A 27,378-nucleotide genomic window follows, 5' to 3' on the forward strand; every position below is an offset into this window, starting at 1 on the left:
CCATCACTTACCAACACATCGGGGTGATGATTTTAATTGACACGATTCCAAAATGATTGTGTTTACATGTTAACTCATTAGAACAGCAATTATTACTACATATAAATCGAATCTGTAAACGTTACATTTAGCATGCTTTCAAGAAAAATAAAATCACCCAGCAATGGTAAAATCATAGCTGAGATAAATATGATTGACCAGCCCCCTCTAGTGGACTTTTTCTATATCACTACACATGAAATTAACAACAGTTTGCTGTCAGTTGGTTTTACCAGAAATCCCCCCCCCCCCCCCCCCCCCAACTTCAGTGAAAGCACATTTATAAATGTAATCAATGCCTTAAAGGCAAAAACAGCAGATTCAGGAATAAGGAGCTTAAAGAACAAGGTGTGACTGTACCTGGCTTTGAAGTCCTCTCTGCCAAAATATATATATACATTCTTATGTTATGTTGTAACAAAGACTATAAACTATATAACAAAACACTACGAGCACACTACGAGAAGTAACTAACAGAGAAAGCAAAAAGAAAAATATATGACAAACAGCTTACCTTCACTTTTCTGAGAGCCAATGCTTGACACAGGTGGAGGGGTGGAGGACAGAGGGGGATTCTTGGTGATGTTGTGGGTTTGCATAGTGTGGACATCTTGGTGTCTCTCTCATTGCTGAAGCAAACCAGACAAAAGACAAATCATAATCAAACCAACAACACGCAATGACAAAAAAATTAATACATTTTCTATATACTCCTAAACAATGACAACTCCATCAACTGCAAAATGTACATTGTAAATAAACTTGTGTTTAGGTTTATAATGCAGTATAGCTGTAGGCATGTAAATGTTTTTGAAAGAATGTTCTTGTGATGTTGTTTTTATTCCTATGGACAGACATATGCTATACTGATTTCCATTGGTGTGCAGTCAGGGTAGGCAGTGTAGGCACTGACTACCCAAGGCTGAAAGAAATAAATGAAATCATTCCATTTTAATAATTCGTTTTTATATTTTATTCAACTGCTTTTATTATTATTATTATTATTGTTATTATTATTATTATTATTATTATTATTATTATTATTATTATTATTATTATTATTATTATTATATGTATAATTTTTCAAATTAGAATTTCCGATATAGTACTAACTTTCGGTTTGAATGTGACTGCATTTAGTGTTTTTTCACAGCCCAATAAAAATGACTCAACACCGACTCCTACTGGCCTGGCAGAATAGCTGCACAAATAAGTCACCCTTGTGCTGTGTTAGGGTGAAGGCCACACCCTCTCCTGAAGGCACAGTGCTGCTCTACCTTTATCTGTCATATCATCGCAACGATGTGTGTTTGCGCAGCCACAGTCAGTTTCACCTAATAAAAATAATTTATGTAAAAAGGCAGATCGCAGATCCTTTTTTACTTTACTGTGCTTTGTTAATGCTCTACGTATGTTCACGGAGAATTAGTGAATTGATACTTTGCTCTCAAGCTAGTTGATGGGCTCACTGGCAGAGTGACATTGCTACAGAGATTAAAACAATTTGCACGTCTTTCTTTTGAAGAAAAACTTCAACTTTTGAATGATGACAGACCAACACCTGAGCTATCAGATCTTCAGCAAAGGAAAGAGCAGAAAATTGTTCATACTTTTCAAAGTGAATGACACAAAAACGGCTGTTCTGCTTTCCATGTTTGTTTTTTGGCAGCACTGCTGACATGGTCTGGACGAATGCTGGATATTGTGACTTGAACAACTTGCCTTGTGCCCTAGCCAAACACAAGAAATTGGTGGTCCACATTCAGAGCCAGATTGCTCTGAAAACATTTGGCCACAGGAGAATTGACCTGGCTGTGAACAAGCAAAGGCTCTAGGCATTAGCATGCACAATGAGAAAGTTAAGAGGAACACAGAAATTCTTAAGAGTCTCATAGATGTTGTGTGTTTCCTCGGTAAACAAGAGCTGGCTTTCCGTGGAAACAGCGAAATTGAAAGTTCATTAAATCAGGGAAATTACACTGAACTGCTGCACCTGCTAGCCAGCAAGGAAGCAAATCTTGCCTCCCACTTGGCATCTTCTACGGTGTTTTCCGGCACGTCAAACAGAAATGAGGTGAAGGAGGCTTTTCACGGCTTTGACGGTGTCAGTGATGACAGAAGAACGACAGCGATCGCTACCTACAGTATGTCTTAGGAGTACTGGACAGATGAGAGACAAGAGCAGTTTTACAGCATCCTGGACAACATCAGTCTGCAAATGGATCAAGATTCAAGAACCTGGGAGAACTTGATTTTCTGGCTTTGGTTAACTGTAAAAAGTTTGATGAACTGTCAGCCCATTTTGATGATGCAAAACTGCATAGCCTCGCTAAATATGGCAAGCATTTTGATTTTGTGAGACTAAAGGTCGACCTCATTGGACTGTACAGCTCACAGATGATCAAAAACAAATCACCTCATGAGCTGCTTGCGTTACTTGTTGAAAATGACCTTGAACAAACTGTTCCAGAGGCAACGAAACTGCTAAAGTTGGTTTTGACCATTCCAGCCACCACGGCATCGGTGGAGAGGTCTTTTTCTGCTTGAAACGCATCAAAACGTACAGCCGCAACAGGACAGAGCAAGGAAGAGTTTCATCTCTGGCTCTGATGTCCATTGAGAAAGAGTGGCTCGTCAAACTAAAGGCCAAAACAGATGACTTTAACAACGCTGTGATCGACAATTTTGTCCAGAAGGACAGGTGCATGGACTTCATCTTCAAATAAAGTAAGCCTCATCTCTTGCTCTCTCTCTCTCTCTCTCTCTCTCTCTCTCTCTCTCTCTCTCTCTCTCTCTCTCTCTCTCTCTCTCTCTCTCGATGGTGGTGTTCATTGTGTAAGCTATTTGGTGATTATGGTCAAACAACACATTCTTGTTTTATGGATTTAAAATGCTTGTTCTTAATAGCTGATGTCAGCCTGATAACTATGAATGGCATGAATTAAGTGAAAGAGGAGCTGCACATATGCGCAGTAGAGCGTTGTGCATAAGCCTATTTGTTTTGTTTTTTTGTTTGTTTTTTTTTTTTTTGTTTTTTGGCAGTTGTTTTAAGGTATTCTCATCTTGTTTATCACAAAATTACAAATTGCAAAATGACAAAAATGTCACATAGACACATACTGTACATTTGAGAACAATACATTTTGTAACTAGGGACACCCTTGGAAGCAGACCAATGCTTATTGACAGGGCCCTTATAGCATTAAGATAAGAGAATTTTACATTAAACGCAGAAAATCACATTCAACCTACAGTTACCTAAGCTATTACCTACCCTTTCATTACCGGTATTTCATTTATCGAGACGCAAAATGAGTGACAAAATGACAATTCGGACACGGAGCTGTCCGTGGTGCTGAAACGCGGCTCTCAGTGTGTGGCCTGTGGGGGGTGTAGGCCCTGGAGAGAGAGAGAGCCGCGTTTCAGCACCATGGACAGCTCCGTGTCCGAATTGTCATTTTGTCACTCAGTGTCTCGAACATAAACAAGGGATGCGCTATGTTATCATTAGACATAAAGTTAATTGGGAGAATCTTGGAACTGCTATTAAATTACTGTTAATTCAACTATTGTCCGTCCGCGACCGTCCCCCTCCAGCACTTCTGCGGCCCCGCCCGACCCCACTCACTGTCGCCAGCCCGCTCTAGCCCGCTCTGACCGGGACAGGAGTCAGGAGGCTCCCGGCGCTGCGGACTCGGGCTCCGGACTCTACTGTGTTAGCAAACCTACGTTTTTGTCTTTGTGGTTGTGATCCACTTTGCAAACGCTACAAAAACGCGGCGATGTGAGATGGGCAGCTAAACAGCGCAGCTGAATAGTCACGTTGTGGAAGGTAAGCAGAGGCTAAGCCGCTAAGCTAAGCTAGCTGCCCACTGTAGCCACACTCCACTGCTGCTGTTAGATAAAATCACAACAGCAGTACGTGTTGGCAAATTAGACCGTATGATGAATGTCCCAGGTTGTTATGTTCATGTGAAAACACCGTGAAGCTAAAGCTACTTACCTGCCGTTGGTGTTGACCTGGCTCTTCATCATCAGCGCTAAAATAATGTGTTTACATGTGTGTGTGTTTTTTTTTTGTTTGTTTGTTTGTTTGTTTGTTTGTTTTTGTTTTTTAGCTCTGTGGTCGTAGCTCCTCTTTTTACATTTTCGCTCCACCAACTTTTTCTCTTGGGCTGTTTTTCCATAGCTAAAACAACTGCTTCCGCAACTACCTTTGCACGAGGAGTGCGCCTGTGTGCACGTGTATGTGACCCGCCCCTCGCGCTTTGTATGGGGACGGGAGATTTGATGAATTTTGCAAGAAATGCATTGGAAAAAAATCGCGGAATGCACCTTTAAGCTCACGAAAAAAAAAAAAAGTTTATTTTTGACATGTTTGATTTGACTGATGTTCACCCTTCTTTGAGTCCCCTGATCAAGCTCTCTGGCGCCTCTCAGAGGACGTCTGACCCATACTTTGTAAATCCTTATGGCAGTGGAGGAAGCTGTGGCCCTCCAGGCCCTCCTGCATGTTTTAAACATCACCTGCTTCAGCATACCTGAATCAAATGTTGATGCCATCAGGAAGCTTGTTGAAATGCCCAACCCGGATAAACTGATTGCAGCCACGTGTGTTAGAAGTTAGACCTGGGAGAGACGTCAAACCTGCAGGACACAGATCCTCGAGGACTGGAGTTTCCAGTGAAACTTTTTTCACTATTTTCTCACAAACCAAGCACATTTGAATGTGGTGAGCGACTGCACACCTGTAGGTCCTGCAAAATTAATATATTTCCCCTTTTCTGGCGAAATGAGCATGCAAACAGGGGTTCTACCCAAATTTATTGATTTCATGTACATGATTGTGATGAGAAGAACCTGACGGAACCAGTCGCTGAGAAAGCAGAACATCAGACACAATCAGCCCAACAACACAGAAGCACATTTAGGGCAAGATAGTTCAGGTGAAGAAAATTCTGAGTCCATTGAAGTGAAGAAGCACAAAGTGTTCTGAGGAGTATCTTGAAAATGTTCACATCATGTTTTCAATATCGTCAACTTTGTGTCTATTAGACTGCTCCATTTGTTCTGGGGTTGTTACAGAAAATAATTGCAACTTGCTCTGTAGGCTTTAATGAACCGGGATTCAAAAGTAGGTTCCTCACACTTATGTGTTCATATGTGCCTTGCTCAATATGGATTTGTGGAGAGAGAGTTCTAAATCATTTTTCATTACTTAAGTATAATTATTAATTTTATTGTTATGTAATCAGCTATCCAATGCAATTCTTTTCAGTTTTTTCTTGTTTGTAATTTTTTTGTTTGATAAAAATGAAATCTGGGGTGTTCTTTTATTTAGCTGATTGTAGTTCGAGCAGTCAGGCTAATCTGAATGTAAAAGATGTAAATGTATCAACAAAAAATTATATTTTACATCATTCATAGAAAGTCAGACACATTGAGAATGACAAAGAGTGATTAGCTGTGTTAAAAATCACTGAGTGTTACTCATCCTTTTTAATCAGAACTACTATATTTTAATATAAATATGTATGTTGATATATTCAATGTCTCATTATGATGTATCACAAAATAGATATAAAGTCACATTTACTGAGTGAAATTAGGGTTTGTTGTTCACTTTTGTTTTTACATATATTGACAACTGTAATGAATTGCTTCAACTGTTGGGCATTAATGGAAGTTCAGTGAACATCTTTCCTCCACCTCCTCGGGCTGAAATGGGTTGTCTTACCTTCATACTCATTCCTGAAAATGTGCACGTTACAAAGCATTGACAACAAAGAGGAACATTCATTTTAATCCCGATAAATATTTACTCTTGCCTGTGTGGTGTTTAAGTTAAAATTACGGTCAATATATTTCAATACCTTGACTCGTCATCACTATTATTCAGTAGAAAAAAAAAGATTGTTATATTTCCCACACAGTAAGAAGCAGATTTCATATATTGGTGAGAATGTATCGACTGTGATCCTCCAAGCGATTCTCCATTTTATTTCCCTCATAACATTTACAATCACATGCAAACATAACACAAACAGACACGTATGTACCCACATGTACAGTGTCCACACAATACGCACGACAGACACTATTTCATTTTGTATGAGTGTCTTTAGGCCCTGTCTCTGTCTTTTGACCTGAAAATATATTTCAACTTTTTCATTACCTCACAATCACTGGAAAGCTTGGAGAGATCCCTGCTGCCTAAAGGGAGAACTACCACCAGACAAGAAATGAATATGTGGACTTCACAGACTTTAAGCATAGCCTGTGCATGAGCTAACAATATTGCTTTGCTTTCCTTCATGTCTGTGCCCTGTGGCCTCGTGTCCTTTGATCACCTGAACCATTTCCTAAACTGGATTTTCTTGATGTGTAGATGTGACATTTTCACAAACAATGACTGTTTTCTTTAACAGGAGGGCATTGTCTAATTAAAGTAGAAAAAGTCGTATTTTCTGTTGTTCGAACACACACACAGAAACAAACACACACACACACACACACACACACACACACACACACACACACAGTAATAATCTCAGCCCAAGCATTTTCTTCATTTGAGGGTGAAAACATAGCTTTATCAAACTCAGCCTGAATGGCTAAACTTAGAAACCGGCTTGTCATATCTGAGCCTCGAGCCTGTGAAAGTATGTTGTTACACCTGTCATATTTGAGAGATCTAACAGAAGCACGCACGCCGAGCCTTAGGGTGCCATTGTCCCTGCCAAAGTCTGACAAACAGTGCCGTGCAGGCCAGAGTCAGGTTGTATTGTTTCATTTGGCCTACCGGCTTCTAGTGGTGCAAAACACACTGGTTTTTATAACCAGGCTGGAAAACAGTGTAGATGGTCACACCATCGTTAGACAGGGGTTTGATGGGTCTTGTATCCTGAAATAAATAATGTAACATTGGTGTAAAAAAAGAGAGAAGGTCATCACAAAGTCCAGTTGGTCAAGTAAGAAGTTCCACCGCCTCAAAGACCTCTGATGAGAAGTTCAGGCTCACAAAAACATTGTTCTCCATTGCCTCAATGCTGTCCTCTAAGCAGACGCTGTCCTGTTTGATGAGGCTGCTCTCAGCAGTGGGACTGATGACGATTATTCGTGGGACACTCTGCGGTGTGCCGGGGTGGGTGAGTGAGTTTTGACAAAAGTTGAGCGAGTCAAAGGAGTCGCTTCTGCGGGCGCTGGGCTTGTCACAGACGCTGCCTCCTTGGTTGCGTGCATCTGAAATCTCATTGGTCAGACTCTGGCTGCGTCTCTTGGTAAGAACTAGCAGGGGAAGAGTGGCGATGGTCAGAGAGCTGGAAACCAACTCGTGGTCACAGGTGCTCAGTGGATCACTCACGGTAGATGGGTGCTGGTGATGTATAAAGAATGAACATACAAACACGAACACATGGGAACAAAATAATGTTCAAATCATGAATGCACTATGGATGACCGCATGCTTTGTAAAAATTAAAAATAAGGCAAAACCAAAATGTGAGCAAGCTCATGTCACACTCTTCTCACCCTCTCAGTTGTGTGGGTCCTGATCATCTTCTGCTCATATTGTTTCTTGTAGGATTTTCCTCTGCAGGACTGACTATACGATGACATGCTTCTGAAGGAATCCCCTGGTTTCCTGCCCAGCGGCTCCATTTCCACATCCTTCAATACCTGCAGAATAGAATAATCTGTAATCTTGGATGACATGAACTTCACAGAGCTAACAACAAATTGCCAGAATTAATTTGATTAGTCAATGAGGATAGAAAGACTGACTTCGAAATAAACTGTAAATCTTCTAACACAAACAGTAGTTTACTTATACTGATTTACATGCTGGATGTTTGCAGGATCTAGAGTTCATAATGAGATGGCAAGATTTCCATTTCTTTTCAAACTTATAGCTTTTTTTTTAACAGGTCAAAGCAACTAATGCAGAAAGTTTTCATCCCTCAGACGGAAATCAGCAGAAAATCCGATGACAGCCTGTTTTAGACAGTTACCCTGTCGGTTGGTTTGGAGGTGATAAAGTGAGTCCTTGATGCTGTGGACTGTCTGCTGATGACGGAGTCCCTGAGAGAGGACTCGCTGATGGAGGACGAGATGCACTCTTTCCGAGGAGTTGGAGACAGAAACGACAAGCAGGGAACTTTCTCTGCCAGGGTCATCCTGTTGAACACAAAACGTCCCGGAAAGAACCAAATGTACACTTCTGGTTCAAAATAATGTCCTTGGCATATATGGAAAATTGAAAAAGTTGTCACTATCTACCTGTATTTGTTGTGTATGATAGCATAGATGATCGGATTGTAGATTGCAGAGGCTTTTGCTATGACTGCAGGCACAGCCTTGGAGTAGGGCGACAAGATGTTGGCATGCCTGAATGAAACAAAAATAAACTGAAATCATTCCTTAGTAATATGGCAGATTGCAAATCGCAGTGATTCGTTTTCTGGTTTGGAGTGCGATAACCCAAATCTCAAAGTCCCTCTGGTTTTTTAGGGTAATGAGGGGGAATATTTGGTCAGGGATTAGCGCCAATGTGCCTGCTGCTAAAAAGGGTCGGTAGTGTCCATTTGCTTGTGGCGTGTGTGTCTGTGTGTGTGTCTACCACTACCTTGTCCCTGTGCTTGTGCAGGCGGGGGGAAAAAACTGACATTTCGGAGTTACATAACTGCGCCCTGACCTACTGTGTGGTGCAGCAGAGATGTGTGGTTTAGTGAATATTGTGATAAGTTGGACGGACAGAGGACAAATGCACAACTCAGCCGTATGTTACACGTCACTTATGCAGGGTTACTCGGCCTCTTGCTGACACAACATTGCATAATGACACAATTTAGGCCAGGTTTTAATCCACTCATGGTCTACTGCAATTCAAAGCAATAAAACAACACCCTCAGCATGTACTGTGGTGTAGTCGGTTATGTGTATGTGTTTGGAGGAGGAAGAAGAAGGAAACATTACTTTGTCGACTAATGAATTCTGTAAGGTGGGAGCAGTTTAGCCATTTTATGTATGTTTTTATTGAAAATTTTCACATTTGCTCAAAGTAATCACTAAGAAATGAATGATCCTGTATGTTCAAAACTAAAAAGTGATTCCAATGATGTAGAGCTCACTTGTATTTAATATGAAACGCGTTTAAAAGTATTGCATATTATTTAAAATGCGTTAAAATATTGTTTAAAGATGAAAAAAGCACAATATTAATCAATTAAAAAAATCTTACCCAGCCCAGGAGATCAGTGTGACACAGGCGTATGGCGACCAAGAAAGAACATACACCACAATGACAACAAAGGCGATCTTTGCCAGTTTCCACTCGCTCCTGATGGACTTCTGTTGGATGAGGGTAGATTTCCTCACCTGAGTCCCAAGACGCTCCACCTCCCTGAACGAGGAGCAGAATGAAGGCAGCAGTGAGGAGGAAACTCGTGTGATATCTTTCAGATGAAGTTTTATCCATTTTTTATTAATGTCTGTCCATTTAAATTAGCTTGTGGGGCAAAGAATCACAAGTTTTAATATCATCCATTGTAGTCTATGTGTTGACGTTGCAGAAGTTTCATCACTGATACAGCTCATGTATCCTGAGGGTTCAGAGTTTATTGAGATATTCAGGAGGCTAAAGTATCCAAAAAGAGTAATCGAGAAGCAGGTCTGAAAACACAAGCAAAGAACATAAACACAAAGAATCCAAAAATCATGAGAAACCTGGGGAAATTTGAAGGTTGTTTCAACACTAACAAATTAAGATGATCTGGGTACAGACACATGAGGTAAGGGGGAAGACACAGGTGAAACACACAGAGGCAACTGCACATAGCTGGAGACAAGACAGGTGGGTATCAAAATAAAACAGGAAATGATACACAGCTGACAATATGGGGGGAAGTTCTCTCCTTTAGACATTTTTTTACAGTGAAGCTCAAATATTTAGCAATTTGAACAAGAAGAAAAGAACAAATGTAGTGCAACTTAAAATTGTAGGGTGCAGGATCAAGCTGGAAAAACAGTAAATGAAGAAATTGGTTCTTGCTGCCCTGGCAACAGATACAGAATCTGCTGAACTTGAACAAGTAGACAAACACCTCCACCACACAAAACCATCATCCCTCACTTCTGATTAGCACAGTTTATCCATTGTTCATATTCTATCTTTTTTTTCTTCAAATTTCTGTCCTTTTTCATTTTTGGTTTCATAACTGTTTGTTTGTCTTGTAGTCGGTGGTACAAATCTTTCTAGGAATTGCTCTTTTTCATCAAATTTTTGGAATTAATGGTCCTGACCTTACACTTATATGTCATTTGTACTCTCTCAGTGCATTTTACACAATTATTAATGTCATCCTCATGGATAAACACATACACACACGCGCGTGGGATGAAATGATCATAGATCAAGATTTTCAGAATTTTTTCATCAACCGTTTCAAAAATGTTATGGAAAGAAAAGGGGGAATACATTACCTGCTTGTTTTCCTTATAGACAGAAACATCAGAAGGTAGCAGTAAAAGATGATTCCCAGTGGTAAAAAGAAGACAAAACAGCACAGCATCATTGTGTAGCTCCTATTGGCTGCCGTGTATGTAACATAATCCCATGTACAAGAGGTCATCAGTCCCTCGGGGATATAGGAGCCTAGAAGTGCAACAAAACAACAAATACAAGCATTTTTGATGAAAAAGAACAGATCGAGGTCAGAATGAAAGACTTTGTGTGTCAGCAATGGGATTGTGTTGTAGATTAAAGAACTTAAAGATGTTAGGTGGTTTGTTGCATCACTCTTATAACTATATATGCCATATGTCTCTTCCTGTTAGGTTCAGACAGGACCAAGCAAGCTATTCATTAGCTTAATTTCAGTGGAAAGTGGAGGAGAATGATGGGAAAAGACCCCCAGCTTCAGGCTACTCACTCCAGCCAACCAGAGGCGCCAGACTCCACGCCAGAGAGTAAAGCCAGACCAAGACGATGGCGAGAGCGGTCCGTCGTTTGGAGCTCCAGTGGATGGTCTGCAGCGGCTTGGTGATGACCAGGTAACGGTCGATGGAGATGGCCAGAAGGTTGATCATGGAGGCGATGCCAAACAGGGCTCCACAGAAAGCATACATCTTACACCCTGCATATGAGGGACACAGCCGCAAAATACAATTTCCCTCTTTATTAGGCCTTCTGTTTTTTAACTGTATATATTAATAATGAGCTGAGAGGTCAAAACCGATCATTATAAAGAAGAAAAAAAGCCAATTACCCATCTCTCCAAACACCCACTCCTTGTACAGACAGTTGATGAAGAAGATGGGAGACTGAGTGAAAGCCATGAGGAAGTCACTGACCGCCAGGTTCATGATGAAGTAGTTTGGCAGGTTACGGAGCTTCTTATTGCTGCACAGACAAACACAGGAAAGAGTCATCAAAGCATTTGGTGCGGTCAGAATGACGATGGCAGGGTATGAAATATACCTTGACCACATCAGGGGTTTTTGAGATTCTTCATTTACTGTGAAGTTATTTCACTCAGAACACAAATAGTTTGAATAATAAAGGCTATCTCAAAAATACGATGATTTTTACTGGTAGTTTGTTCCCAGGTTATCAGGCCTCTAACAAGCATGAAGTAATCACATCACAACAGTATTGTTGGATCGATTGATCATCTGTATTTTAGCTACTATGACATGGTAATAGAAATTCCCCAAAAGGTCACAGACAGTCTGGCTTTAGCACCTTTACAAGGTCAGAGTGATTTTATCTTTCACTTCTGAACAAAAGAGGTTTATCAATATTTATTTTGATGAGAATGATGAGGTAAAGTAGACAGATATAATAATAATATAGCTTTCATAGTTGATATCTGAATAATGACATTCTCCATTCATTTATTTGTGTTGATGCTACAACCCAAAACTCCTGACAAAGAGCAAAAGGCACCAGTCACACAAGGACCAGTCAGGGAAACCACAGATCACACCCACTCGTTTATTTCCACAGCCAATTTAGTTTTTAATCAACCTTATAGACAACAACAAAAATAAAGAAAAAAGAGAACTTATGACATTGTCAGTCCTAATGCAAAGTAATAAATTGGGCTGAGCAGACTTTAGTTTTATGAGTTATCTGTAACTGATTGATCTCATGTGTCAGTTAACTTAGACAACTTGTTACTGATGGGCTACACTTTTGATTCCTTTTTTTTTTTTTTATTATTTTACAACAGTGGTACCAACAAGACATGCAGAACCATCAATTATCACTGATGTGCCAAATATTGATGGAGAATCTATTTTTTTCTTCACCCTAATAGGTTATTTTTCTTCTGAGATATGAATCTAGTCTTTACAAACTTGGGAAATGCAAAACCTTAATCACTCCACTGAGATTTATGCATGAATTCAACCAACAGTTTTCAAGCTCTCATATACATAAATTCATGTCAAAAAGTTACACCCTAAGTTTTGAGAACTTTCCATGTAAATGTTTTAATGAATTTAAAGAATGAAATGTGAGCTCTAGCGTCAAGTGTTGACAGAAAGCCCTCACAAGACTGGGTCTTGTCTGAACTTGTAACTAAATGCAAGTTAATTGTCAGAATTAATCAGATACAAGTTCATTGTCAAACAAGTCAACTCTGTGTGAACCTGCATTTGGAAGAGCTTGATTAAGCAGCATATTGACCTGTTGTCTCCTGCCTGTGCAGCTCTTCATCGATCCAGCTGTCGCTCTTCGTGCTTCCTGAATTCAAATTGGATGCACCCCAAACCCAACCAAACACCAAATAATTAGACTTGGTGGGTTCATGTGTCTGACACTTTGTATGTGTTTGTCAGTTGTTATGTTGCTGCTGTGCACATTAACGTGCGCTCCCACGCACACATACACAAGTGCTGTAATGTGCATGTTACAACAGCATTTCTCTTTCCTAGAAAATCATCATATCGGGTGACAGCTCACCAGATACACTTATCAGCGTCGGTCTGTGTGTGTGTGTGTGTGTGTGTGTGTGTGTGTGTGTTTCTTGGAACCCATAAAATCATGTGCAGTCATGATTTTGTAAACAGAACTTATCAGCACAACACAATAGAAAAACCCATCTAATCTATGTATGATGATGGACAGATGGAAGATGAAAGCTCCTCACAATCCCCCTGAAACACACACACACACACACACACACACACACACACATACGCACACAGACACACACACACACACAAACCACATGCGCACTGACCCACTTTCCATGAAACTGTTAAGTGGATGTCTAAATTACACAACACGTCCACTCCCACCTTGACTTCTCAAAGAAAATGCATGATTTAAGAGCGTTTCATCCAGCTGGATGACCTACAATATCAAAATGGATTGTCCTTTGTCTTTTACAACACCTGTTGCATGGAGCTGTAAATGCACTCTGACAATTTCATGGTTGGTTTAAATTGCGTCGGATTTATAGCTCCATGCGCGGCACCTATAAGCAGCCACCCATCTGGTTCCATTTCTTCATGCATGCAGCTCATTTTATTTAATCTCTCCTCCGTTGCTTTTTGGCTATTTCCAAGTGAATTGAGAACCATTGAGTGTAGTAAGGACGATGTTCACTCTGCATTCAAATGGTGATATTTGCACTAACCAGCTGTGCAGAAGTATATGCACAGTCTGAAAAGCTGAGAGGGTTCATCTGGATTCAAAAGGCTGCGTTGTAATTACATGCAGTGCGGTTAGCATGCCAGATATTAACCCCGCTTTTTTTTGGGTTGTCATACCATAAAATATATTTATGCTCATGGACATTGACATGCAAGTATCTTCTCTTTAATTGTGTCAAGCTTTGGGCATTTGGAGTGTCCTCCATCATGGGACAATAAAGGTAATAGATGTGGCTGGCACTCAACCTCCAGTAAAATAAAACATACAGAAAACATCACGACACTTGCACTGCTCTGCAGTCTGCAAAATCCGAAATATCCGAAATATAAATATATTTCCATCAATCCAAACCCAGGAAAAATAGAATTAATGGTATTTTGTATGTATGCCACGTCACTTATTCAATTGACTGTGAGACAATCAAATTTGCATTATTACATTTCTCTAGGGACGGGCTTATGTGAGTGACCTGCACAAGAAGACACACACACACACACACACACACACAGAGAGGCAGAGAGAGACACTCCTCACTATCAGAACTTGCTGAACTCACCCTTAAAGGCACTAATACATCAACCAGACACAAATGAATTATTAATTAATATAAAATATAAAAATTGCAATTTCATGTTCATGCTACTTTAATGTAATAAGTTGGGTTTGGTTCCTTGTTGTACTTTTGGAGTTTTTTTTTTTTTTTTTTTTTGCACAGCTTTTGTTTTTGTTTCTTTTGTTGATATTCTTACTAAAATGAGGCTAAATGCAGACGGAAATCTCCCGATATAGATATAGATATAGACATAGATACCGATACCGATACAGATATAGAAACAGATATAAATAGGCCATTCACACAAACCTACCTATAGATGGCAAACATAACCAGGGCGTTCCCAGTGATGCCCAGTGTCCCAATGACAAATACGAATCCAGCCACGATGTAGTGAGCATGGTCAGGCACATCCACCTTGCTGAAGAAGCTGCTCTGGGTTTGTGCTTTCTCCGGCTCCATGCTCTCAGTGGACCACATGGTCTACCAATTTGTAATCCACTTCATTCTGCCTGTGTGGGGTCTCCATGTTTGTATCATTTGCAAAACAACAAAAAGGAAAAAGATGCTGAACAGGTCTAGTTTGAGTAGATTCCACTTTACTGGTGATTTCAGAGAGAGAGAGACTGCCACTCTTGTTCTTATTCTAAAGCGTCTCTCCAGCACTATCCAGTAGCAAATGATGACCCACACATTGTGAAGATGTGAAATGTCAAATCTAATCAGCTTCAAGTATTTACTTCAGGAGGATAAGCTGGAAGAAAGAAAGGAGCATGCTGCACAAAATGATATGCAAAGTATTGCCAAAGATCCATTCAAAAAAGTCTGAAGGAAAAATTCACGACACAGAAAAGCTCATCCCTTATTGAAACGTCCACACCTTGGAACATGATGGTCATCTCCAAATGTACTTTAAAAAAACATCCATTCTGTTATTCCTCTCTCGTCTCCAGTTGAAACACTTGTCTTCCACCTGTAGGGTCCGAGTAATTCCTGCCTGTTACTTTGGTTGTTGAGTCGATTACATTATTCGGCACATTAAATCCCACATTCATCTCAAACTGTCACTGTCCATCCACTCAGTGTTCGCCTGCAGCGTCCCTGTCCGTCACGCCAGCTGTGCACCAAGTTCTGAATCGGTGGCCTGTCTGATTATCTTGTGAACCAGAGAATCCCAACCTCTCATCTCTTTCTCTCTTTATGTGCCTCTCCCTCACTTCCCCATGTCTCTCTCTCTCTCTCTCTCTCTCTCTCTCTCTCTCTCTCTCTCTCTCTCTCTCTCTCTCTCTCTCTCTCTCTCTCTGCCCCCTCCTCCTGCCCACCCTTCATGTAATACGGCCCGGCGCTGAGCTCTAACCCTGTAACCACCCGATTCTTACATAACAGTCATGATGTTCACTAACGCGACTAGTTTCAACAGCCATTTTAACAGCGGAGTGCTTTGGACATTTCAAACTTGTCATGCAAGCAGCAGTGCATGTAAGTGACCTTGCACGTCAATAGCTTCCTGCCAGCGCGCCACACTCATTACCGCGCTGACAAGTTTGTGGCGATTCCTGAATGCATGCAAGCTCCAACCAGCGCTGCAGAAAACTGTGCTTGTTTCTGTCTGGATGGTGTCATAGTCACAGTTACAGACATACATAGATTATCAATCCACAAATTGACTGAACACCTCTGCTATATGTGTCAACAGCATCTTGCCTACATCTAAGACAGTCTTGTTATTCTCTAGTAGTTAGAGCATTTGGATCAAAAATAGAGTTCATCACTGCACTTCACTTCCAGGGACCTAATGGGGACCTCCTTCTGAATTATGTCCTTAACATTTCCAGGAGCACAGGGGTCAAAGGAGCCCATCAGCTTGTGGATATTGCTTTTTATGGTGCTGGACATGCTGATAAAAGAAGATGAAGAGAGTAGAGAGGAGGCGAAGAATGTGGAGCTTAGACAGAGATGTCAACTAAGCCCCTACAGCAAGGGATAGCCTTAATCTGTACACTGTGCATGCATGTGGATCAGTGTTTGATCTGAGTGGAATAAGAACATATATGATGCTTAGTTCATGAGCGTGCACACCCGTGTGTGTACGTGTGTGTGGAGCAAATGTGTGTCTACATGCATGCTTGTGTACATCTATATGTGAACTACATTGTGGAGGTTTGCGCTGGGCAGATGTTTGCAGGCATTACTGTTGTCAGTCTTGTTCTGTCACAGCCATATGTGTGGATGCTTTTATGTCAGTGCAACAGGGTAAAGCACAACAGGTCATCTTCCAGTACTCCACATAAACAGATAAATGTATGATTATATCACACTTCCCAGAACTTGTGTTTTTCCCCATTTCCAACCCAAGTAATACGTAAACAAATGTTTCTGGAAAACAGACCAGATTTGTTTATTGTGTGAAGTAATAAAGCCAAAATCAAACCGTGGCCATGTCTGCCAACCAGAAAATCCCATAAACAAATATGCTTTAGAAAACAGAAATACTATAAAAAATAACTACATTTAATGTTTGAATTTATTTCCTTCTTATTTATTTTTTCACACTGAATGTGATGCCACTCGTCATCCCTGTTAATACAGAGTGCACAGCAAGCCTGAGTCAGAGAGGGATTAGAGATGGATGAAAAAGAAGTCATCTTTCCCATCCAACTCTTCGGTGCACTGCACGATAACATCTGTCCAGACATAAGCGGACACTGACAGGAAATTCTTTTGATTTAATGTGATATAGATTTGACCTTGATTCATCGTTGCACAGTGTAATGCTTTCTCATCAGTGCAACATTCGACTTAAGAACTTTTCAATGTTGAGATCTGGCATTGCAACCTCTATGAATCCATGGTGAAGTCTCTCTGTTTCTTCTCTCTCTTAATATTGTAATATGGTTGCATCAGATTGTCAGGGTTTCTGTTACATGTCCCTCTGTTTCACCCCGTTTTATCTGGAATCTATGACCTTGTGGAATATGGTGCACGACCTGGACAGTGGAGGTCAGTATTCCACATGTCAATGAGTGAGTTACTATTGAACCAGCTGGTTGCACCGGTACTTAATTCCCAGGGTTGAATCCCCCTGTTAAAGATATGGATGGGTTTTGGATCACATTGAAACGAGGCTAATTATTATTGAGTGGCGCTGGCGCTCTGATCAGGGATGCATCCTCGGGCACATGAGTCGGCTGGAGATCAATACCTCACCAGATACAGTTATAGATGCAGAACAGCAAAAATATCAAGAGCAGAGCATAAGTCTTGGGAGTATGACTGTCAGGTGTCTGAAAGCCTGAAGTTGTCGGGGTGACTGGTTCACCTCTAATCCTGCTTAAAATACAGCATAAGTACTCATGATAGTACTTTATATCGTCCAAGAGCTTTGACAGGCTGTGTGTGACATGGTTTTTACTACATTTATTTATTTCTACTGTGTATATATATATATATATATATATATATTTTTTTTTTTTTTTTTTTTTTTTTTTTTTTCCCTTTAAATTCTCACATTAAAAACGACACACGTCCGTCAGGACATACAAAGCCCTGCATGGCATATACCACCAACAAATTGAAGAAGTGGCTGACATTGGGAAAACATACAGTGGCTGCTGGAAAAGGCTGGACTGAAGGACAGCACAGAGGCACTAATCATGGCTGCACAAAACGGGCCCTTAGCACAAGATCAATAGAGGCCGGGATCTACCACACCAAACAAGACCCCAGGTGCAGACTGTGCAAAGAAGCCCCAGAGACAGTACAGCACATCACAGCAGGGGGAAGATGCTGGCAGGCAAGGCATACATGGAACGGCACAACCAGGTAGTGGGCATAGTGTACAGGAACATGTGTACCGAGTATGGACTGGAGGTCCCAGGGTCAAAATGGGAGACACCTCCAAAGGTGGTCGAGAACAATCGAGCCAAGATCCTGTGGGACTTCCAGATCCAGACTGACAAGCAGGTGATGACCAATCAACCTGACATAGTGGTGGTGGATAAACAGCAGAAGACAGCTGTGGTGATAGATGTAGCAATCCCAAGTGATGGCAACATCAGGAAAAAGGAGCACGAGAAGCTGGAGAAGTACCAAGGGTTGAGGGAAGAGATACAGAGAGTGTGGGGTGTGAAGGCAACAGTGATACCAGTAGTGATCGGGACACTGGGAGCAGTAACCCCCAAGCTGGAAGGATGGCTCCAGCAGATACCAGGAACAACATCTGAGAACTCTGTTCAAAACAGCGCAATCCTAGGAACAGCTAAGATCCTGCGCATATACATACATACATATATATAAATATATATATATATATATATATATATATATATATATATATATATATATATATATATATATATATATATATATATACATATATATACATATATATACATATATATACACACACATGTCCGTCAGTTGCACTATTCCCCTGGCCCTCAACTGTACCGGAACACCGTTTATGAAAAAAAATCACATGCGAGACATCATTCATCATTTCTATCTTGACTTGACTTGTACCAGTTGATTACGGCCTAAAAAGCCAGTCGAAGCTGGAAGCTAAATGAATTTAGCATTTTTACCTTTCTACCTTCATTTGTTCATGATGTGAGTTCTGTTTGATTAGCCATTATCAAAGTTGATCAAAAATCTTAGACACCATCTAAAAACTCAAATCATCTCCTTCATTTAATCATTCAGATGTCTCAGTCTGTATTTTTCTTTAAGTTATTGATGCTTGATGCATTGAGTCTGAAACTGATAATTGATGCTTTTCTACCTATATGATGCCTCCATAACATCAATGTTTTCACCTTCTGCTCTGATTTTGGATGAAAACATCAGGCAGCTGAGCGGCATGTGGAGCAGAGAACGTATGGAATGATGGATATTGTACAGAGCTTTAAATGTCACATGTAATGCATGTCTTAAGCCTCTTTAGTGTTTCTGTTAACCACCGTACTGGGAATCTGGGTTATAGATCAAACCATGTGGAAAAAAACAGGTCAAAACGCACTCTTCAATAAGTGGAATGAATTTCAGTCAATAACAAAACATAACAGTCGGTCTCTGCATCTCACATATGTCTCTCTCATCCTCTACCTCTATCCCTCCTTCTCTTCTTGAAATCAAAACAATTTTTTTGTTGCCTGCGTCTTTTATGATTAGAAATGACAATTCAGTTTGATCGTCATCAGATAGCCTATGTGGACATGCATACAGCACAGACATGTGAGGAGAATAAAATCTGTCAAACACAACAACGCTCATAATGATCAAGGCTGCGGGAATGCATGTGAGTGAATTGTGGCCAATTACAAAATAGGTAATGCAGTCTACTTGTTGTACAAGTCATTATAGTGAAAACAGTACTGTGGTAGAGAGACGTGGAGCTGGACGTTTGTTGATCATACAGCACATTTCTATTGAGGTGCTGAAGCACTTTTGTATATTTATATTAAATATGGCAGGTCACACACCATTAAAGCTGTGGACCGTCGCCAACAATGCATCTTCATCTTAGGCACATTTAATATTTATGTCCACGGTGGCCAAATGAATGTAAGTGTAGCTTCAGATGATGAGAAGCGTGCGGACTGCATTAATCCATTAAGCAGTGGAGCAACGCGAGTCTTTCTTTAAAGGCTGGTGCGAAATGAACACATTTACATGATTTTATTGCTGGAAAGACTCATGCGTCATTCTAAAGGAGCAGATCAACACAACAGGTAGAGCAGGTTATCTTCCAATGCCAAGATTCAATTACATTAAAATGCACTAACAAGAGAATTTGAATAAATAAAAATATTATTATAGTCTGCTTAAAATTTAATTGGAAGAACGCACATACAGTATTCTGCTTCAGCTGAAAATTGATGTTTATTTTCAGCAGAGCTGAGCACCTTAAACATTCAATTTGATTAAAGAAATGTAAATATTGTTGATGAGATTTCCAGCAAAACATGACTTTCAGACAAGTAGAGGCCTAAAATACAAAGCACTTAGTTTTTCCACAAACATTCACTAAATAAATATACTTGAATTTCAAGTGTGCTTGACCTTTGAGGCAGCACTCAACTTCATATCTGGCCACAGCAAGGGGGGAACTGAGTTCAGTGCGAGTTTGACACAGCTGATAGTGTAGTTGGTAGAATACTAGCTCTGTAAATCTCGACAACGTTTGGGTCTATCAACATATAGTAGCTATGCGAGGCGAGATTTCAGCTATTAATGTGTTCAGATTGACAGATGCACACCTCAGCCGGTGAAGCACATTCCTCTGACAGCACAAGAGCCAGTATTCACTCAACCGAGATGCCAGTTCTGACAGCAGATGACACTGTGTGTGGTTTAAGATGACAAAAACTTCTTTACTCATTAAACATGATCCAAGAATGAAGATGTTTTTTGGGGGGGTTTAATCTTTCAGAGGACGCTCATTTAATCACTAACCTGGGTGTTGTTTCAAGGGCATTTGTAGACACTGTAGAAACTTCACTCCTGTTGAAAAGTCACAGATAAAAATTGTGAAGCAGATGAAGAAGATATAAATGCTGTAAACTTCCTGATGGCTAAGCAGACAGAATTGCTACATCAATTAACCATGTAAATTTAAAATTAATGGCAGTTTTTAAATCCAAAACGATATTATTTAATGAATTTACAACTTGCTTTAGTGTTGTGATATAGAAAAGTCATGTATCACTGTTAGAACTTTATATGTGGCCTTTAGCTTCTCTCCATTTGTCCCCCAGATGAGGCAGGCTTTACTTTATTTCTACTTCATGAAAATTTTTATTTATTCTGCCATCACAGGCTCTCTTTTTTTCTCAGTACTGTCTGAGTTAAACAGATTCAGTGATGATAATCTTCAAACGCAACTAAATAAAGAAATCAGACATTTTTGCTGGACGTCAAACTGAACTTCTCAGGACGAAAGTCGTGAACTGGGTTTCATCAACTCATTCTAGGCCTGTTTAAATAAATATGATCATCAAAAAGCCGCAACATCAAGCTGTACTCTAACAAATCAAATCAAGCTTTTTCTCCAGAGCACTTTTCATATTTAAAAACAACACAAAGTGCTTAGAGAAAGTTGTTAGACGATGCAGTCAAACCGATTCCTGACGGGATGTGTAGAATCTCCAAATCACCTCCGTGAAGGGGAAATGAGGTGGTACTGGAAAAAAACAAAACAGTGCATGTGAGAAGACAGGAGCAAGCTGTACTGCAGTGAATCAAACCCCTGGAGAAAAGTGTGTGTGGAAATATTGAAGTCTGAGAGTTTTTTGTTAATGTGATGCTCCATCGTCACTTGACCTAAAACTCCAAAGAAACAGCTTAAAGATCCAGTATTACTGATCACAGGATGTACGTTCTTGCAGCTGGAATCAGTTTATATCCCATTTGTAAGTCTGCAGTTTTCAGTCTTATTTGTCTGCATTTAGAAGAAATGGGTTGTATGTATGTAGCTCCTGTCTTAAAATACACTAGAAAAAAAACCTGCTGCTGATGTATGATTGTTGTAAACACCTTGAATATATAATGTGCAATGAGAAACTGTGCCTGTGGACAAAACTTGTTCATGCTTTTAAACATGTCCAGTTAGTGTCATATGGTCATTTTGGTAAGTAATGCAGTGTATCATAGGACAGTCATGACAATATTTTATAGAAATACCCATTTTAGGCAATTTTTTTATGTTCAAAATGATTTAAAATTTATTAGTTGGTTCAGTCAGTATTTAGCTTTTCCACATACTTGATCATGTTTAAATGGCACGTCTAAATATATATATATATATATATATATATATATATATATATATATATATATATATATATATATATATTTATATATATATATATATATATATATATATATATATATATGTATATGAAGTGAATTTCTGCTAAGGTGTGCCTGACTGAGCACATGAAAAGCACATTTTATTGAGGCAAACCAAAAAGCACTCAAGACTGCAAAAGGTAATGATGAGCTGCTGGAAAGTCCAAAGACAGAACGCGGACTAGAGAGCAAAGAGGAACCCACAGACACTCCAGCTCAGGTCAAACACATCAGGGCAGGAAGCAGCAATCAGAAGCCAGCAGGGGAAGTCAAGGAGCAGGAAACAAGAGACAGAGGGCAGAATCTCATTATAACGCAACAAATGACAGTTACTTTGCACGAAAAAGGCTACATTCTCACTGCAGGTCTTGATGCTCAGTACTGATTTCTTTGTGTGATCATTCATACTACAGTATATGACCCAAAAGCACCACATATGATCAAACCCTTGGTCTGGTGTGCAAAACTCACAACTGCATCGTCAACAAACAGATGGGATATCGGTCACCTGTGAGCAGAAAATCAGAATTATTCTACCTGTAGTGTGAACGTTTCTCTTAACAAACCTCCTTCATTCATCTCCTCAATGTTAGAACTTAATAGGAAAGAAAGATTTTCAAAAGAAAAAAGTCTCTAGATCACATACGCACACACACTCACACACACACACATGAAATCTTTCTGCTTAAAAGATTATTCTTTCACAGTGTCTTTCATCGGGTCATCACAAAAAAAAAACCTGATTGCATCCCTCATGTGTTCTTAAAACTAGTTTAATCTGTTGTTTCTATAAAAAGATGTCGTTAAATAAGAGATAATTCCTCACAGCATGAAAGGAGTCAACAGCGAGAGGCGGGCGATGCTTTTAATCCAGACGGAGGCGTTCAGGAGCACCTGAGTGCTGCCGACGTTACTCTCACCTGAAAATATCTCACCTGTTTAAATTTAAATGTCACTGGGAAGATAGACTGTACTCTTCCATCATTTAACGCGGGATTTATAATTTAATAAGACTTACAGCAGCATTACAGTAGAGTTTAGCCTGACATTTCAAACTCCAGACTTCTTACCTCGTAGAGCTTTAATGTTTTGTTCCAGCTGATAGTTGAATTATTGATGGGATGCATATTGACTAATTCATCTCCGACAGACTGTGCTTTTGTACCAGTGTTCTGCTCTCCGTATTACTCTTCATCTTTTAAAAACACCCTGCTTTCTAATAAAAAAATACCACTAAAGCTCTGTTTAAATAAGTGAATTCTTTCTTTATTATTTGTATATGCAGCAGTGAGAGGAAGTAAAACACAAATCTTGATTTAAAAAGACTCAATAGTGTTTTTTTTTCCCCTAGATAAATCTTGAGCTGGGAATATAAACTTGTTTGTTGACATAGTTTCTCAAAGTTTATGTGAATGATCCAAATTAGCAGTGGGTCAAGAGATTTGACTCCTCAACATTTTCCAAACTTGAGCCTCCCTGAGACAGGAGAAACGCTGTGAACAGAGAGCCTGTCAATGTCGATTCCCGTGAATAATGTGTCTGAAACACTGTTGGGAAATAATGTAGCTGATATGGACATTTCGAACGCTTATGTTCTTATTCAGTTGTGAGTGTCATAGAATTTAATTCGGTCTTCTTCCTTCATTCTCTGAGGAGCGAACAGGAAATCGGGCGTCTCTCAGGCCGGCCTGAAGACTGCTGATGGGGACCGATTAGTCCAACTCACAACATATGTTTTCAACAACATTTTAAAAAAATGTCATATTTGTGGCTAGTTGCTGTTGACTATAAAATTTAAGTTGCTATGCGGATTTTGAAAGTCTCCAGGTTCCGTGAGAAAGTTGCCAAGCTGCCTGAATGAGCTGTCTGCTTCAGCTTCAGCTCCCTCTTTCAGGAGAGCGGTTATTTTTTATTTTCTACGCGTATGATGACGACAGAGCTATTCATTTCAAATCAATCAAATTCAGTTCAATTTATGACTTTTTTTAAAATGGTGTTTTAAGCTGTTTTCTGCACATTAATTAAATACATACACAATTCCTAATTGATCCCTGTCAGTCTAATCTTGTGGTGTGGTGCAAAACTGTCAAAAATGACACATTGTACCATTTACAGCATAAAAATGACACCTTAAATATTGCTTATACATCATTGAATACTTTTATCAAGCATCAATATGTGTGTTTCATGTAAAAAAAAACACTCTTTATGACTGACTAGACCTTTGTGGTCATCTATGAACAAACAAATTGTCATTTGCAGAACATTTTTCTGTACTCGGCTGATATCAGAGCTGTTCAGGTGTACACACCAGGAATAAACCATACTTTGCTAAATCAAAGGGGACAAATACAGTATGCTCCTGGTAGCCTGTGCTTTGTGCATCACCCACATTTTTTTTTCTTTTGTTTTTCAGTAATTTAAGTGAATCAACCATTTAAATGTGACAGCAGTAAATAGAGCAGCAGGAGGTTATGATGTTCCTGGAGTATGTAATGTGATTTGTCACGGTATTTAAGGCAAATTATGCTCAATGAGACAATGGGTCCGGGTTAGGTAAGGGTTTCGGTAACAGCATTAATTTGAATGAAGAAGAAAAAAAAAAGGACCAGAATGTCCAGATCAAAATGAATTATCATTGATTATTTTCCAGAGTTGATCATAAAAAAAATGTAGGAATTAGCAGGTTTTTGGTATAAATTTGTCACTGCCTACCTTTGACCTCAAACTGTGATAAGATGTGAATGACCTCAATATGACTAAATGGTTTCCTCTAAATGAAACTGCTCCGTTCTATCGAGCTGATCACTTTCTGCTGTTCGCAGCTCATCAGAGTGTGATGGCAGCAGAGTTTCATGTCAGTCTGGTTCCAGGTAGAGAGAAGTGTTATCCTGGAGCGCCGAGCTGGAAACACTTCACACAGTCGCACACGTGTTGTGTTTTAGTGACACACGACACAATCTGGTTAGCTTCAGTATAAAACTCCACTGAGGAAAACTCGGCCGTCAATTAAATATGTTATCTGATGTGAACTGAGGAGAGGTGAGACATGGCATAAAGGGGGAGCCAGATGTACGTTATAGCTACCGTCAGCTTACATCATGCTGAGAATTTTAATCAGAGTCAGTTACATTAATTTAATGGAGCCGTGTGCTGAATTCAAGCAAGACAATGTCCTTCTTTACATAAACCCATCAATGCGCTCTCTTCAGGGGAGAGAGAGACACGATGAAGTGTAGATTAAAACAGCCTGAGGAGGCTGCTGAAATGTGTTTTTCCTAAACATAATATAGATGTTGGCCTGTCATCACTGTTTCCTATTAAACCATAACACAACACCATAGACAATGTTTGTAAGATGTATTGTGGATAAATGCAGGGCCGTTTCTTCCTATAGGCCAACTAGGCGAATGCCTAGGGCCCCCAAGCCACCAGGGGGCCCCAAAGCTGCATGTTCAACCTCTTCTGAGGAAAATTAAAATGTCCTTTTTTTATCTGTAGCTAGCTCTTGTGTTTATTACACCTCTAATATGCTTAAAAATAAACGTTGGATATAAATAAAATAAACTGCAATGATTTGTGGCATTATTAGTCTGTTGGACCGCACTGTCACACAGCAAGTGACGTCACGTAGCGGCCGCCGACAGGTACGATGGGAATGATTGACAGCTACCAATCATTCGCGAGTGGATTAACAAAACAAACCATAATGGTATCAAAAAGAAAGCCCAGCGGCGCGGAAAAACGGAAGAAAAAGAAGACTGAGGAAGAACTGAGGAAGAAAAACGTTCAAAGGATAAAGGTAAGGTGATGTGAAGTTTTTTTTTTTTTTTTTTTTTTGCAAGTTTGTTTATTTGTCGCACTATCTAGTGTTGGATAAATGTTAGCTTGCTGTCTGCTATTATCTGTTCGTCACAAACTCAGCTTTAATGTTTGTCTCATGAAAGCTGGCCTGTCTTGCCATGGGAATGATTGGCTGACTCTAGACCCGTAGACCTGTTTATTCAGATTATAAGGAGGGGGGGCATGTCGTTGTAGTAGTCTGCTCTGTGTGGAAGTTGTCTCTCACAAATTTTACACTTTATTTTATGATTAGTTAGAATTAATTTACTAAGTTTAGAGTGTATTGTATAGGACTCTAATTAAAACTGTGCCACTTTTTTGTTTTTTATTTAAAGAACTCTTTTAAAGGTCTGTTTTTTAATCGATCAATCAATCAACATTTATTTAATAGAGCCCTTTACAACACATACAGTGACCTAAGTGCGCTCCAAAATAATTAAAGTATATGAATAAAAATAAGTACATAATTTAAAACCAATAAAACAATATTAAACCAATAAAAACAAATACAAGTAATGTGTTCAATGAGTGTGATCTATAAATACTAGGCATGGTGTTTTCTTCTTATTTTAGACTGTTATGGCAGTGGTTCATTTGTCTTAGTTTTATTAATTTAGTACAATTGGTAAACTAATGCAGAAAACTCTTAAAAGTGGCAACTTTGTAACTGGGTACAAACTTTAAAGGGACACTGTACATCACAATGTTTAGTTTAAAGACAGATAATTTTAATTTTCTGTATTACTGCAACAACGCTGTAATAATAAAATAGAATATGTACTCAGGATCTATTTTTTGCTTGATAACCTAATGAGCTTTGTCGTTGCAGGAGCAATTCTAAAATATGTTGGCGCTCCAGACATCGAGCCTGAGAGATCGTCTGAACATCCTGACCAGGAAGCCCCAGGGCCATCAAGTGCTTCCAAACCTCCTTCTGTCCAGAAAGCTCCAGGACAATCACTCACTTCAGAACCTCTTTCTGCCCAGGAACCATCAACTGCACATTTACATGGTCAGCTGTCTGTTTTTGATCCAGCTGACCTGCCAGTGGCCATCAGTTTTCTCTGATTCATTCAGAACTGATATAGTAGAGGGCCATTTCAGATCAGTTCTGTTTTTACGTTTCCCAGAAAAGAAGATGGCAGAAAGCTAGGAAGCAGACATTTTGAACGCAATATACTGGGACTGTTACTGTGAATAGTTTGTTATTAGCTGTTGTGCTGAGTGTGAGACTGTTGTGTTAAGTATTATTTTAAGCGGTGGTTTGTTTTGATTGTTGAACTTTAAAATACATGTTGATTTGCTATGTTTTATTATTTAAAGTAAATGTTTTTTTCTTTTATAAATTTTCAATCTGTTTTATTTATTGACATACAGAGGATGATTTTCCTTGTATTATAGTTTTATCGGTTTAACTTGTCTGAGTGGCTCAACT

General features: G+C 39.6%; 1 protein-coding gene across 1 annotated transcript; it reads right to left on the reverse strand.

Annotated features, from left to right (window-relative positions):
• Positions 1–6,941: 6,941 nt before the first annotated feature.
• Positions 6,942–14,783, reverse strand: LOC115398077 (melanopsin-A-like). The gene is made up of 9 exons (XM_030104716.1): positions 14,566–14,783; positions 11,304–11,437; positions 10,968–11,171; positions 10,519–10,690; positions 9,278–9,439; positions 8,317–8,424; positions 8,049–8,214; positions 7,570–7,716; positions 6,942–7,414 (listed from the first exon to the last, which is right to left on the reverse strand). The coding sequence occupies exons 1-9, from the start codon at positions 14,730–14,732 to the stop codon at positions 7,007–7,009; spliced, it is 1,668 nt and encodes a 555-aa protein (XP_029960576.1). The 5' UTR covers positions 14,733–14,783; the 3' UTR covers positions 6,942–7,006.
• Positions 14,784–27,378: the final 12,595 nt, after the last annotated feature.

The sequence above is a fragment of the Salarias fasciatus genome, chromosome 12, assembly GCF_902148845.1.
Source record: "Salarias fasciatus chromosome 12, fSalaFa1.1, whole genome shotgun sequence".
NCBI classification, from domain to species: Eukaryota; Metazoa; Chordata; class Actinopteri; order Blenniiformes; family Blenniidae; genus Salarias; species Salarias fasciatus.